This window comes from Pseudonaja textilis, chromosome 1 (assembly GCF_049901715.1).
Source record: "Pseudonaja textilis isolate UNSWEBS1 chromosome 1, rPseTex1.2, whole genome shotgun sequence".
NCBI lineage: Eukaryota > Metazoa > Chordata > Lepidosauria > Squamata > Elapidae > Pseudonaja > Pseudonaja textilis.
The window spans coordinates 188,848,756-188,865,698 of NC_141990.1; the positions used below are offsets into that span (position 1 = coordinate 188,848,756).

Genomic DNA, 16,943 nt, shown 5'->3' on the forward strand with positions numbered 1-16,943 from the left:
TAAAATATTTTATACTATAAAACAAGCTAAAGTAAAACATTTCTTCCAGGCATCCAATTTCTGTGTGAGGAACTCTTTTATATGGAGACACTTTCAATCACCTGAGCCATGATTTTTGCAATACAGTTTAGACTCAGGTTCTTTTGTCAACCAGGCCATAGTTATTTCTTCTTAATAAAATATATAAAATTCAGTTTCAAAAATACAATACTACTTAAGCATTTGGTCTTATACTAATTTATTAGTTCTACAAATCTCTCTAAACTTCTTTACCACTGAGCAAATAGTGTACTTCTCATTTTTGAAGAGGCAGCTTCTGTTTAATATAAAATGGAAAATAAAGATAAATAGATAGAATTCTTTATTGGCCAAGTGTGATAGTAAAGAAGTAAAGACGAAGAAAATTTTTTGAAGACACTAGTCCTCAATATATTAATCAATCAATACTTTTAATTAAGTGCAACTGGTAAACTTGTGGCCATTGAGTTCACACTGGAACATAGTACATATTTAATATTTTAAAAAACTAATGTATTTTTATTTATTATAAAATTCAGTTACTTCATTCCCTTGGATGAGATGGACGCTTTCCTTCCTCCTCCTGATCAGACATTAAAGATTTATCAAGGAGTTGTTCCCATTCACCTGCTAAACTTCTGACTATACTTAGAAACAGGAAATCTACTAAACACAGATGTGCCCTTAATTTCATAATGAATAGAATTGTAAAAATAGCAAGTTGAGTTATATATGGAATATTCAACAATACTGTTTGTAAATAAATGTTACCTTACTCTGACAATCAGAGAATGAATATATGTATGTATCTATCTAGCTATCTTTGGTTATTCGTGTTTTCTCCCACGTAAAATTGGAAGTATCCAGGCAACGTTTTGATGAAGTCTCATTCATCATCTTCAGGCTTGTGTCTTCGGCTCTGTGCTTCTCAGAGTAAATTTCTCAGATTTACTCTGAGAAGCACAGAGCCGAAGACACAAGCCTGAAGATGATGAATGAGACTTCATCAAAACGTTGCCTAGATACTTCCAATTTTACACGGGAGAAAACCCAAATAACCAAAGATCCACATACAAATACCCGCGAGAATCTCAGAATGAATATATATATTCTATTTATTACTTTCACTTTGGAACAGAATAAAACAGATACACCATTTAACTCTGAGTGACTTCAACTCAGTAATTAGATGGAATTACAGATATGGTGCTTTGTAAGTAGCAGAAGAAACATAGTAAAGAAACTGTAGTACAAAAAACCAAAAAACATAAGGAAAAGCTTACTGTTATCTATGTTTCCACAGCAGCAACAACTAAGTGTTCTATGGCACTTTGCATTATATAGTAAACTTTCATGAGTTTTATCTGGAATATGTTTTTAATGATTGTATGGAAGAGAATTGGTGGTTAGTTGCAAGTTGAAGAAAACACTATATTGGGGAACTAAGATTTCATGGAATGCCTATTAATATACTTATTGCTTCTGATTTTTCTCTCCCTCAGAATGGTTTTACTAGCTTGTTTTGATTTGCTTGTGAAGTTAAATGCCAGGAGGATTAACATTCTCTCTCGTCCCTTGGTAGGAATTCTGACCTGCCATATATAATCAAGACTCAGATTGTAAAGGAGGTGCTCTCCTGTTCAGCACCCTAACAGATTATAAAGTGAAGGAATATTCCTATTCTTCAATCTGGTACCTCTATCATCCATAACTAGAGGAACCAGAGCTGTCTGGAAATTATGGAAGTTGCAAGAATTTGAGGATCTAAAGTTCAGGAAATCTATCTATTTTGCAGGCTGGACACAGTAATGGACTACATGAATTTAGTTTAGACAAGATGATGTATATGTAGCACATTATTTTGTCGCAATGAATGAGTCCTCCCTTGGCAGTTAATGTGTGCCTTAGTAGACATATTGTCAGTCAAGATTAGGGCGTCCTTACCTGAGACCACGTCCTCTAATTGTCTCAGGGCCACATGGACCGCTCAAAGCTCTAGCCAATTGATATTATAGTCCAAATCTGTCTGTGACCATTGTCCTTGAAGCACCCTGGATTGAATACCCCAGCCATGAAGACTGGCATCTGTGGTCAGCACTAACCTGTTCAGTTCCTTGAATAGGATAAAAATATGGTGGCTTCATTAGCCCATATTCTGATATCCTTTCATTTAGATTGGTCAATGAATGTGTGTGTCTTCACTGGCTCTTGGGCCTAAAGTCAAATCTTGTTCTTGTATAAAGCAGTAGAGACTGGGATTAGAGAGAAAAGAGCATCTTTCCTAATATATTTCAGCTGGTATCATTATCCCAAGCCATGGTATTAAAGTTTACCCTCACTTATTTATCATCTTTGGCAACTGAGCAAGGGTCACAGTCAGGCAATGTCTGTTCGACATACACCATCAGAACCGACGCTGGAAATATCACTTCCCATGACAGACAGCAGGAGATAGACTCCCGCACCAGCTATATATCTTACCCAGCTTCATATCCTAATTCAGAAAAGAGATTTTACCTTAGCCCAATATAATGCTCTCTCCTCAGCACTTCTGGCTGGAGGATACAAAATAATCCAATATTTGTTATGAGTACGTCCTTGAGACTCAGTACAGATAGAAACTATCAAACATGTTCTTCTGTATATCCACTTATATACAGAATCTTGAAATGCTCCAATTGCCCCCCTTCTGACTAGCAAAATGGGATAAATGACCAATAGTATCAGCAATGTCTACTTTCTGACATCAACCCTGAAGTAACATACAAGATTGCCAAGTTTTGTATGGTGGCATGTAAATCAAATCAAATCAAACGTTTATTGTCAATGCACAACATGTGTACAATGAAATTGATAAAGAATAATTAAAGTAATTGGACCAGCCAGAATAATCAGAAGTGGATCATTATATTTCTCTCAGCCACAATAGGGTTTCTGTAAGAGAGGCTTACAATTGTTAAAGCTTTTGGATAATTTTATTGTTTTATCTACAAATATACAGGTATATAGGTAGTCCTTGACTTACAGCCAGTTGCTTAGCCAATCACTTGAAAATCCAACAGCCCCCAAATGCTAATTACAACCCAGGTCTAAAGTTCTGACAGCCATGTTCTTTCATGGTTAGTGCATTGTGGGCATTTGGCAACTGGCCCGTTTACAACTGTTTGCAGTGTCCCATGGTCATGTGACAATGATTTATGACATTTTTGCCAAAAAAAGCATTTACACCTGGTTTTTGTAAAAAATAATTCATAGGAAAGAAGTGGCTTCACTTAATGACCATGGCATTTGCTTAACATCCAGTGTTCATTTACAATGGCTTCATGACTGCCGGAAAATGGTTGTAAAATCAGTCACGTGGTGACCTGCTTTAGGTCCATCACAACCTACAACTGTAATTGGCAGGCTCAATTACTGCCCCAAGTCAAGGACTCTGTGTATGTGTGTATTTGTATACTATTTCTGTGTGTGTTGTATTTCATACTGTCATTTCAAGTTTATATTATATAGATTGCTAATTTTAATTTCCTGTTATATACATATAGCCTATGCATTGATTTAATATTGTTTTTTAGCCCAACTGTTTTTGTCTGTTTGTACTTTTCCTAGCTAACCTGGTCTTGTCAATTTAGGATTGGTTATTTTAAATATTTGAATACCAATTCTCTTGCACTGTTAATGATTGCAATAAAGTTATCATCAAACTCTCCTCATATTTTATTATAGCATACTCAGGAGCAAAGAGTTCTTACTTATTCTTTACTTGTAGCTTCCCCTCCTCCAACTACAGTACATCTTCAGTAGCGAAGTCCATCTGTAAGTTCCTCTACATTTAGGCATTAAGAAATATTTTTATTGTTATATTGTTCTTTTTTTAAACTTCTGTTATAGTTATGCTATTGTGATTTTAATTTTATATACTTGGCATTTTTGGGAATTTTGTGATGGTAATTGTTTTTGCTTGGTTTTGATGTACAATATTCAGAATTTATCAATAATTTCTATTTTTTTCCTAACTGAATTTCTGTTTCTGTTGTAAGATGCCTTATATAGATCTCTTATATAGATTCTTAGAAATAGTTAATAAAAGCATTCTCTGTTCTAAAGGTATTTATACTTTGTAAACAGAAAGTTATTCCAACAATTCAAAGTTCTTACAATTTAAATCATAAGGAACTCCATCCAAATGATGGAGCTAGCATGATACTTACATAAAAAACTGTGAACCATTTGTATCTTTCCCTCTGTTGGCCATTGAAAGAAGAAATTCTTTGTTGTGCTTTACAGCAAAGCTTTCATCTAGAGAAAGCGTTTGAATTACTTCAAAAATCCAAGTTATTACCTTGCACTGGCATTTTTTTTAGCATTTTAAATTAGGATTGTCAAGCTGCATAAATATTATCATTGCAGTGCCAAACAGTATTCAAATAGATAAAACTAAAGACATAGATGTATACCATAATTTCCAGTTTATTGGGCAAAAATATAAATATTATTTGATTAATACTGTTGAACAGCATTCTCATATGATAAATGAATGCAGAAATACAACTATGTAGTAATTCATTGATCTGTTAAACAAGAACAACCTGTAAATGTCTCATTCTTATTATCCAAAGACAGATGTATTTTTGGGGGGGAGGGGGGGATTATATTTTGCTACATGAAATTTATAAGAGTGTGCCAAAAGTAATATGCTGTATTGCTAGTTAAAAAATACCTCACGAATAGTCCTGTTTTTTAGAAGAGGTAATTTGGAAATTTGAAATAAAAATACATTTCAATTACTTATGCAACATACTTGTTTGTAACATATTTGTGTCATAAAAGTGTCTTGTCTAACTTCCAGTAACAGCTTTTTAATACCACTAGTTCACATTTCTAGGAGCATGAAAAGAACTTAGATTGATTAGTCAGAACTAGTATTTGGCTTTCTAGTTTTTATAGAGGAAGACCGAAACCAGACCCATTTATTGGTCTACTTGGTCCAACTGCCAAATTAACATTCACTTTCTGCCAAAAAAATCTGTTTGTTAAAGACATGTCAAATGACTGGAATGGTGTTTAATCTCTCTCCCTCTCCTCAAACATGAGCAAGGAGGGCTGGTTTGTTAACAACCAATGAAATGGTTAAGCAGGCCTTGGTAAAGGGAAGTTAAATGGAGACAAGCTACAAGGCTATCACACACCTCAGGAAGAAAGGACTTACTACCTTAAGAGAAATAGAAAAAGAGGTGAATTGATATGCCACTGATTATGAGATCACTTAAGGCCAGACTTTTTACAAGTTCTAAAATAACTCTAGTTTATTATCCTCATTATGAACCTCAAAATAAACTATGATCCTTAGTAAAAGTTATTTTGTAGATCCATAAAATATGTGGTTCCTAATATATTCACAACATAATGGTGGAGTTGCAGGCTAACCTGTGAAGAAATAGTTCTTACCTTCAAAAAAGCCTCCATAAATTGATTCTCCTCCTCTCCCATTTCCTTGTATAGGAAAAAAAAGCACATGTAAGAAAAGATCATGAAAGCATCCAATAGAAGATAATATAGACAGTTCAGAATTGAACTGTGGAATCCTTACTGTTTTCTTATATTTTTACAAATGAATTCAGATTTTTTAAAGATGGAATAAAAGGGCAGTATTTTAGTAACATCTTTAGCAAAGTACTTTGCTTGAAACTATCATAGAAGTTCATTCATAAACTTTGGTAAGAGACTATCATCTTGAGTTTTTCACCACAAAAAATAGACATCAAAATTATTTAAATACTGTAAAACTTGTATTTACATTTGAACAATTACAGGCAATAATTTGGAACAAGTAATGCCATACCTTCACTGAAGTCACCACCTTGGATCATGAAATCTTTTACAACTCTATGAAATAAACAACTTTTGTAATGAAGTGGTTTCTGGGTTGATTTTCCAATACCCTTTTCACCTACAAAGAATAAATATTTAAATGCACATTATACATTAGTGACAGAATCTCACACAATGAATACAAGTAAAATTGTAAATCAGCTTTTGGTTGTTTTTTAAAACTCCAAATACTAAACCGCTAAAAGAAAAATAAAGGCCATACTAATCATAAAAAAGAAATGTGAAATGTTTCTATATACTGTTAATAGGCAAAATCCACAGAACTGTACCCGTCTGTTAATCCATACAGGTAGTCCTCATTTAGCAATTGCAATTGGTTCCAATGAAATGGTCACTAAGCAAACAACATGATACACAAAGAAAAAGAAAGTGGGGCTGCGAAGAATACTGGATGCTGTCATCTCATTTAGATAGTTCCCTTGTGCAGCAATGCTAGTGTTACTCTCATTTTGGCTTGCACTGTTGTCAGGCACAGAAATTTGAACCTAAATGTATGCACTGATTAGAAAATATTTTAATATCATTTATTCCCATTGTATTTGTAAACAGTAACTATCTGAGACAGTTACAAATGAGGACTACACCTATATAATAAGTAGTCTGAAACTTCAGTTAACTTATTAAATGTAAGGCACCACTATTCAAGGATAGGCTTGATTGAATTTTGTTTCAGATAAAAGCAACATGGTTGTAGAGTGCTAAAGAAATAGGAGGGAAAAAACCTATAGTTGTTTTTTCTTGTGTGTCTCAGAATGAAAGAGTATTACCTGCATTTGGGTCGCCCTTGAGTTACAATCATTTGTTCAGCAATGTGTGAGTGAAGGGAGGAAGATATTATGGTAAAATATGGGCGAATAGGAAGCAAAATAAATTCAATCAATCAATCAATCAATCAATCAATCAATAGCCTTCTCTAAGAACCTAAATGAAACTCAAGAGTTAGTCAGGATTAACGAAATTCCTAAGCTCCAATATGACAGCAGAGAAATTTTTTTCAGAATCATCCAGTTTTCCCTGTCTTTCTGACTATAGAAAGAAACACTCAGAATTCTTTGAAAACTTTAACTAATCTAAGTGGTTCCACATTTCAATACAATCCCAAGATTAGAGCCATCGTGACCATATTTTTAAATTACTAAAGTGTATGACATTCAACAGATAGTCAATAAAGTATTATACATAGATAGATAGATAGATAGATAGAGATAGAGATAAATAGATAGATATGAATACTAAAATACTTCAAAATAGATCACAAACAAATATATTTATACTTATCAAGTTTCAGATAAATGTGTAATATTTTTAGTTGTTTTTTTTTGCACCTTGTGACATTATTAAGAACAATTAAATCAGCATTAGATTTATATAGCAAATTATGCAAGTAAGGAAAAATATCTACAGACCTGTACAAAGGCAGCGAAAGTTCTCACATGTTTTTGGACAGACATCTGAAAATAATTCAAAGACAACTCTTCCAGCTAAAATTAAGGGAAAAAAAGTCATTACATTTATATTCACTAACTTTAAAAAGGCAAGCTTGCATGCATGGAAATAAATATAAACCAATATATAAATATAAACTTATTCTCAATCAGTTTACCAATGCATTTTCAGGTAGGCTCAACATTTAACATTGAAACCAGCAGTCTTACCGGGGGTATTATTGATGGCTATGTCAAAAAAACAACGAGGTCTTTGTGTTTTCACTCCCATGGCTTTAGAATGTTATATCTGAAATAGAAATAAAAATCATAAGGAAATTTGACTGATTACAGCATACTAATTTATGTATTTATTAAATTTATTGGTTGCCCATCTTGCTACAGGGTAACTGTAGTAATAATAATGATAGGCACAATATTACAAGGCTTTATTATTTTGTGCAGAAAAAAATATATACATATAAAAAACAATACATCACCAAAAATATTTTGATTTGATTATTTTTATGGGTTCTAAAATGAATGCAATACTAAGTATTTATATTTAGGACTGACTACATTGGACCAGCCCAAACTGTGTTAACAATCAACTTCTAATTCCTTATGTGATTGTCCCTCTATCATTGGGGAAGAGGGGGAAGAAGAACAGAACAGTGATACACTAAGCAGTGAATACATTACTATATGACCTTTTCCTCCCACCTCTCCTTTACCACATTTACCACTCCCTTACAACTTATTCCAGGTATACCAGAAAGTGATATGGCAGACACCAAATGACAGGATGAAAGAACCATTCAACAATGCAAAATAATTAAGTTTCTATAAAATATTTTATTTTTAAAAAGTATTGATCCTGCCCCATTTCAACAAATCTGAAAATACTGCATCACAACCAAGTCATTCTGTTTTTTTATTACAAGATTAATCTATAAAATTATATGTGGATGCAAATTCTGGTTTGGATTTGCAGTGAGTGATGGCTAGCATTAAATAAATGTAGAGAAGGGAATATATGCAAATGGATAACGTTAAATCAATCCTCCCTTATGAAAGCACCAAGTAAAATAATTTTTTTTTGCACAATTATGAATCCAGAAAAGGCAAATCTTTTAGAATCTGATAGTCAAAAGGTGACTTCCCCAACTTAATATAAATCACAGCATCTTCCTATTTCATCTACCATTGTTCACACTAGTATATACCCTTCCTTAAATACTGAAAAACAGATGGATCTTATTAATATTTTAATGGTCCTTCTACTTGGTATTATTTCATATATGACAGAATACTGATGAGGCATCAGTGAAGAACAGTTACAGGAACTGGGCAAGGCTACTCTAATGAAGGCAAGGACCAGGGGAGACATGATAGCGGTCTTCCAATATTTGAGGGGCTGCCACAGGAAGGAAGGGGTCAAGCTATTTTCTAAGACACCCGAGGCCAGACAAGGAATAATGGATGGAAACTGAACAAGGAGAGATTTAACCTGGAAATAAGGAGAAACTTTCTGACAGAGAGACCAATCAACCAATGGAACAGCTTGCCCTTGGAAGTTGTGGGAGTGTCATCACTTGAGACTCTCAAGAAGAGATTGGACTGCCATTTCTCAGAAATGGTGTAGGGTCTCCTGCTTGGACGGGGAGTTGGACTAGATGACCTACAAGGTCCCTTCCAACTCTGATTATCTGTTATCATATGCTAAAACATGGAGAATTGGCCAAGTTTCAGGTTAAAGCTACAAACAGAAAATAAAAAATGGCTGAATGTTAATTTCACTTCTTGCATAATATAAAGCTAGTATTTGATAAGCATATTGATAAGTTTATTGAATGCAAACTATAAATTACTTAATCCATCAAAATATATTCCTTTCATTGAGAACTTGGCTATAAATTGAAAGTTCCCTATTTTTTTCTGCAACTTAAAATTAGTATATTTTAAATCAGAATTATTTATTCTAGTTATATCAAAATTTCCAGTATTCTCTAGATCGGGGGTGTCAAACTCAAGGCCTGTGGGCCAGATCCAACCTGTGGGTGCTTAAATCTGGCCCACTGGGCCGGCCTGGAAATAGCAAAGGACTGGCCCACAGTGCCTGTTGTAGCCCCCCACCTCATTTTGGCCCCCCAAAAGGGCCATGGGGGCCACTTGTGGGGGCCCTGTGCCCCATTTTCACTAGAAGAGGCACCATGGGCCAGACCTTTGCTATTTTTGACCAACAGGGTGCTGCAGGAGTCCATCCATTCCAGCCCCCGCCCTCCAGTCCACGGAGAACTACAATGCTGATCCAGCCCTCGAAGAACTCCAGTTTGACACCCGTGCTCTAGATCAGTGGTCGCCAACCAGTGGGCTGGGGACCACTGGTGGTCCGCAAGAAAATTTTGGTGGTCCGCAGAGAAATGTCATCCCCAAAACCCCCAAAGCAATTAATCCAGGCTGCACGGAAACACAAGGCTGCTTTCCTTGCATGAAGCCAAAAGTCTCTCTCTTTCTCTTTCTCCCTGAGAACGGAGCTGGAGACGGTATCCTGCGATCCCAAATAAAGAATGATTGATCGGTAGGAAAATGGGGTGAGGAGTTTTCCTGCAGACATTTTTTGGGATTTTCCCAAGGTCTCTGTTCTGTGGGATCTAAAATTATGAGTTTGGAGGTCCCTGAGGTCCAAAAGGTTGGTGACCCCTGCTCTAGATCATGATAGAAATACTATTAATGTGAAGAAAAAAGATCAAAGAATTAAGTATAGTGCTTCACACTGCTTTCCCCTTTGAACTTCCAAATCCTACATTTTTAACTATCTGTCTTGTACAAGAGAACTAAAAACTATATTTGATTATGTATTCCCATGTAATTCCCAATGCTTTATGTAATTGCAAACTAATGAAACAGAAATTGATACAGTATACAGGCAGTTCTCAACTTACAACCATTCATTTAGTGACCAAAGTTACAACGGTATTGAAAAAAGTGACTTCTAACCATTTTTCACACGTATGACTATTGCAATATCTCCAGGATCATGTGATCAAATTTTGGGCACTTGGCAACTGACATGTATTTATGACAGCTGCAGTGTCCTGGGGACATGTGATTCACCATTTCTAACCTTCCCAGCTGGCTTCTGACAAGCAAAGTCAATGGAGGAAGCCAGATTTATTTAACAATTGCATAATTCACTTAACAACTTCATCAGTTCGCTCAACAATTGCGGCAAGAATGGATGTAAAATGGGGCACAGTGTGTGTGTGTGTGTGTGTGTGTGTGTGTGTGTGTGTGTATTTGTTTTCTGAGGTTCTCGCGGGTATTTGTATGTGGATCTTTGGTTGTTCGGGTTTTCTCCCGCGTAAGATTCGAAGTATCTAGGCAACGTTTCGATGAAGTCTCATTCATCATCTTCAGGCTTCTGTCTCCGGCTCTGTGCTTCTCAGAGTAATGTGAGATTGCAGCTGCTTCCTCCTTTTAACTGCCAGTGGGGGTGGGACTTGATTGGGTGGGGGCGAGAACCTCAGAAAACAAATATTGCACCTCTACGGGGAGGAAACCCACCATCTGACCAGGACTTATGAAAAACTTGAAGTCCAAAGAGCCTCCATTTTATGTGACCTTGCATTCCTATGCAACTGCCGAGATCAAAATTTAATTCCCACAAGCTTCCAATTGAAATTCCACACCAACACAGCAGCCACCAAACGCATCCTAAAAAGAACAGAACTGGCCCTAATTAGAAATGAACTTCACACAAAAAGGTTTCTCCTAGACCAAATCAACAAAGATCTCCTCACACTCCACCTCAGATTCAGCAACAAGATTCACCCCCTACTTTGGGACAAATCCAAACAACTCGCTGTCTGGAGAGCCGAAACACAGACCACCCTCAAGACAGACACACACACCAACAAACTCAGGAAACTACAACAACGCCAGAAACCAACTCCTCCCCCCCCCACAGCCACACATGAAACAAACAGTGCACAACATCTCAGACAAGATCCTCACTAAAGCTGAAACCAAGGTCCTTTCAAAAGGATTCAACTTTGCTGTCGCTCCCAAACACATCCCCACAGAAACCATCATATGCGGAGTTGAAACCAGCCTGACCAGAACCAACCCTGATGATGCTAACAAAATCAGACTTGAAATCACCAACATCCTCTGCACTAGCAAACCACCCAAAAGCAACTTATCCAAAGAAGAACAAACTGCACTACTTAACCTGAAAGAAGACACCAGCATAATAATCCTACCAGCAGACAAGGGCAATGCGACAGTGGTTATGAACACATCTGACTACCAAACCAAGTTAACCAACCTACTCCAAGACCCCGCATACAAACCCCTAAAGACAGACCCCACCACCTACCTAGAAAAAACTACCAAATCCAAAATAAAAGCCTCCCCCATTAGTGAAGAAATCCAGCAACGAATTATACCCAGAGAGAAATCATCCAGATGTCCCAAGCTTTATGGTCTCCCCAAGATACACAAAGAAGGAACCCCACTCAGACCAATAGTCAGCTCCATAGGCTCACCTCTACAAAACCTGGCCAAATTTCTTGCCAAACAACTACAACCCTATGCAGAATCCATCAACTCACACGTAAGAAACTCATTCCAGTTCATTGAGATCATAAAGAAACAAAACTTACAACCTAATGACCTACTAGTAAGCTTCGATGTCATATCCTCTTCACCCAAGTGCCAATAAAAGAAGCCTTGACTGCCATCCAAAACAAATACAACCCCCAAGCACATCCTAGATCTGACCAACCACTGCCTATCCAATACATACTTCACCTACAATGGACAAAAATACAAACAAATAGAAGGAGCACCCATGGGATCACCCCTCTCACCTGTCATCGCAAACCTCTACATGGAACACTTTGAAACACAAGCTCTAGAAAAATACGACCACAAACCCAAACTCTGGCTCAGATACGTAGATGACACCTTCATAATCTGGCCACACGGGAAAGAAAAACTGAACAACTTCCTCACACACCTCAACAGCCTACACCCCAAAATACAATTCACCATGGAAACAGAAGCCAACAATCAACTTCCTTTCCTAGATGTCTTGGTATACAAAAGATCCAATGGCTCCCTAGGACACACCATCTACCAGAAGAAAACACATACTAACCGCTATCTACATGCACTCTCACACCACCACCCAGCACAGATCAATTCCGTAGCCAAGACACTCATCTCTAGAACAAAATGCTTAGCCGATGAACAACACCAAAAAACCGAACTACACACTCTCACCAACGTACTTACAGCCAATGGATTCCAAAGAAAGAAGATTACCCACCTAATCCAAAAAGAAACCCCAACCAAAATCCAAGACAGAGAACAAGAAAACGGCAAAGCCCTCCTCCCATATATAAAAGGCACTACAGACAAAATTAGCAAGATCCTCCAAAAACACAACATCAAAACAGCATTCTGCACAAACAGAAAAATATCCACCATCCTAAGAAACCCCAAAGACAAAATCGAATTAGAAAACCAAGGAGTATACGAAATCCCCTGCACTGCCTGCCCTACCACATACATTGGACAAACTAACAGAACTAACAGAAGAATAAGTGCACGCATTGAAGAACATAAGAACTCAATCAAAAAGAAGAAACGACCTCTTCCCTGGTCCAACACCTCAAAGCCACAGGACATGAAATTGATTTTAAAAATACCAGAACCATCGCCAAAACCGAACACTTCAACAGCAGAATAATCAGAGAAGCCATAGAGATAGAAAAACGCCCACACAGCATGAACAAACGAGATGACACCTCCCGCCTTCCAGCCATTTGGAAACCCGCCCTCATGAACAGACGAGTACCTAACATGAAGAAGGACACCAGACCCACACCCATGAGAGCCACACAAGATGCCACCACCACACTTCCATGTAGAAAACAGACTCACACCCACTCAGAAGATGAGACACGACCATGGACCAGAAGCTGCACTGCAGCTGCATCACTACCCACTTCAAACCCCTCCGAGCCATACATGAAGCAAACCGACACCCACTATGAAGATGCAGCACGACCACGAACTCAAGCCAAACAGCAAGATCACAACTCACCAGCTCAAATCCCCCAGCAACTAAGACTAACCTGAGCACAACCAAGCCCCCACCTGAACAGAACACGCCTCCAACCAATCAGAACACGGCTAACCCCCAACCAATCAGAACACAGCCAAACCCCTACCAATGAGAACACACCCCACCCAATCAGAACACAGCCAAGCCCCCACCCAATCAAGTCCCACCCCACTGGCAGTTAAAAGGAGGAAGCAATCACATTACTCTGAGAAGCACAGAGCACAGAAGCCAAGATGATGAGACTTCATCCGTGCCAGATACTTAATCTACCCCAACAACCAAAGATATATATATATATATATATATATAAAACAATTTTATTGATTTTTAAAAACAAACAAAACAAACAATACATAAAAGCATCAGCTCTCCTCCACTGGCAGTTAATCGGTTTTGTGCATTCATTTCGGAATTAGAGTTACATTACATAACTCATATCATCAATCCAAACTTATATATCCTAGTATCACTATTAGAAAATCATTTGACTATAATTTTATTTATTCATATTTTATGAGATAACTATAATTTAAGTAGTTTATTCTATACCAAATCATATAATCATACCAAATCTATCCTGAAAACACTTTATAGATATGTCAAATAACAAAAGAAAAAGAAAAAGCAAAGATATTCCTTGTTATCTAACATTCTAAATATTCCATTATTATATTTTATCATCCAGCCATTGATAGAAAAGGTCCCAAATTTTATAGAATTGTTTATCCTCCTGCTCTCTAATTTCAAATGTCAATCTACTCATTTCAGCACATTCCAATATTTTCTTAATAATTTCTTCCTGCAATGGTATTTTCTCATTTTTCCAATTTTTAGCAAATACAATCTTAGCCGCGGTTAATACATTTACAATCAGATATTTCAAGTCTTTACTGTATGTATCTGGTAAGATTCCCAATAAAAAAAACTCCGGTTTCAAATCTATGTGTTTCTTTTGTCATTTTTTCCAACCACATGCAGATTTTAGTCCAATATTTTCTAGCATCCTCACAAGTCCACCACATATGGTAATATGAGCCAGGTATCTGATGACATTTCCAGCATTTTTCAGATTTATTCTTGAACATTCTTGCTATCCTTGTCGGGGGAACGTGCTACCTGTAAAACATCTTATACAAATTTTCTTTATAATCTGTTGACATTGTCATTTTATAATTTTGTGACCATAATTTTTGCCATTTCTCTAAATCAATCCCATATCCAAAATTCTTCCCCCAAACAATCAGTTTCTTTAACTTGTTCTTCCTCTAGCTTAATTCCCAATAAATAACCATATAGTTTTTTAATCACCTTTTCATCAGTACCTGTCAAAATCTTACCTAGATCAGTCTGTTTATCATAAAATCCCTCTGTTTTAGAATCTTCATCATACCTTGAGTGTATTTGCGCATATGACAAACCAATTCATCTTTATACCTTGTTCCTCTAGATTTTGTATCGATTTAAGTTCACCCTTTTCATCCAATAGTTCCCCATATCTAACTGTTTGTTCCTTCTTATAAATTATAGGATAGGAAAATGCTTCAATAGTCGATAACCAAACTGGAATTTTCATTGACATTGTCTTTTTATCTTCTCCCAGTTTAACCACAAAGACTCCCGTATATAATGTCTTCTAAAGTAACCCTGTGTTTTAGTTCCCTTACACCATAAAAAAGCATGCCAACCCAACAGCAAATCATGACCTTCTAGTGTCAACAATCTAGTCTTTCTTAGTGTTATCCATTCCTTGACCCACATCAAATTTGCAGCTTGGTAGTACAATTCCCAGTTAGGCAGGCCAAAACCTCCTCTAATTCTAGCATCTTGCAAAAGGTTTAGCTTTATTCTCTCTTTCTTACCTTGCCATATATACTTCAGCACAATTTTATTTAAATCTTCAAAATAGTCTTTTCCAAGCCTAATTGGTATTGTTAGAAACAAATATAAAATTCTGGGTAAAATATTCATCTTAATTGTTGAAATTCTCCCTACCAATGACAATTGTAAGTTTTCCCATTTCTTCAAATCTAAAGCTATCTGTTGTTTAAGTTTAATATAATTATTCTCTTTTAATGTACTACATCTTGATGTCAAGTATATCCCAATACTTGACCTTGTTCGTGACTTGGATTTTCAACAGGTCTGCCAGTTCTTCTCTTTGTCTTAGATCTTTGTCAAGATCTTTGTTTTATCTTTATTTATTTTCAGACCAGCCACCTCGCCATATATCTCTATCTTTTCCAATAGCTTTGGAGCTGTTTCTAAAGGGTGTTCCAAAATAAAGGCTAAGTCATCTGCAAAGGCTTGCAATTTAAATTCTTCCTTTTTCATTTTCATTCCTTTTATGCTTTTATCATCTCTAATTGTAGCTATTCCACCATTAAGCAGACATTGTCAAACACGGATACAGGGATGTTTGCACGTATCTAATGACCTTGTCTTAGCCAACTGCAAAATGTTTCAATATGATCATGAAACACTGACTGTTGTTACTTTCCATCCCAGGACACGTTAGCTCTGTATGATAAGCATACTTGCAAGCTTGCAAACTATCACATACTTTGTTCTTTGTTTATGATTTCTTCCATATAAGGTAAAACTCTGCTACCCCTTGTGTGCTTCCCCACCCGCTTGAAAGAGGATAATAAATGAGGTTTGTGCAAAGCACTCGGGGCTGCTGCTGCTGCTGCTGCCTGGGTCATTCCATCTGCCCCGGGTGTGATGTGCTCCCTCCTATGAAAACAATCGGATGTCTGGTGTCTGTTATTGGTATTCACCCTTGCGAGGGTCCCTCTAAACTTCTTCCCTGCGGGGAATTCCATAGGCAGCGAAAGAACGCCGACGGAACAACGGACTGGTCGCTCGATGCGACAACAGGGGGCTCATCCGGGATCCGTCTGCCTTTTGCTGTCTCAAAGGTGTGATCTCTGTCTAGAGGTGCATCTCCTTCACTCCCGTTCTTACGCACCTGGCAAAGGCATCGTACAATCGTAAGTAATGGGCTCCTCACTTTCCAAAGTTTCGTCAGGTCATAGGGACAAACTTTATACTATAGTGAAGAAGGCTAATTCATTTCAAAAGATTAATGGCACCACTATATATCCTCTTTCAAAAAAATCATTGACTAACCTATTGGCATATATAGAGGAACATTGTCCATCTTATCCTGAGAAGGGAACACTCCGACACTCTTCATGGCAGAAATTGGGGAAGTACCTACACGATATCCCCCGAGCCCCGCCTGAAATATTAACATCTTGGCGGGCTGTCATGGCAGCATTAAACACACTCTATCCTCCGAAAGAGAATGCTGCACCTCTTACCTCTGAAACCCCCCCTCTCTCTTCTTCCTCTACTAATCCTGCTAAATCTGGAGATCCTCTTGTGGCACAGGTGGAAACTCCCTCTCTTCCCCCACCTTACATCAATCCTGCGGAATCTTCTAATCTTTCTCCTTCTGCCCCTACCCCCTC

General features: G+C 37.1%; 1 protein-coding gene across 1 annotated transcript in view; it reads right to left on the reverse strand.

The window, feature by feature from the left end:
• The window catches only part of PPIG (peptidylprolyl isomerase G), a 52,497-nt gene that overhangs the window by 24,199 nt on the left and 11,355 nt on the right, over window positions 1-16,943 (reverse strand). Inside the window, exons 2-6 of the mRNA XM_026697088.2 lie at window positions 7,566-7,644; window positions 7,317-7,391; window positions 5,861-5,968; window positions 5,467-5,511; window positions 4,230-4,317 (exon numbers count right to left, since the gene is read on the reverse strand). Coding sequence (XP_026552873.1) covers window positions 4,230-4,317; window positions 5,467-5,511; window positions 5,861-5,968; window positions 7,317-7,391; window positions 7,566-7,626 — 377 coding nt within the window. The 5' untranslated portion in view covers window positions 7,627-7,644. The remainder of the gene's footprint in view (window positions 1-4,229; window positions 4,318-5,466; window positions 5,512-5,860; window positions 5,969-7,316; window positions 7,392-7,565; window positions 7,645-16,943) is intronic.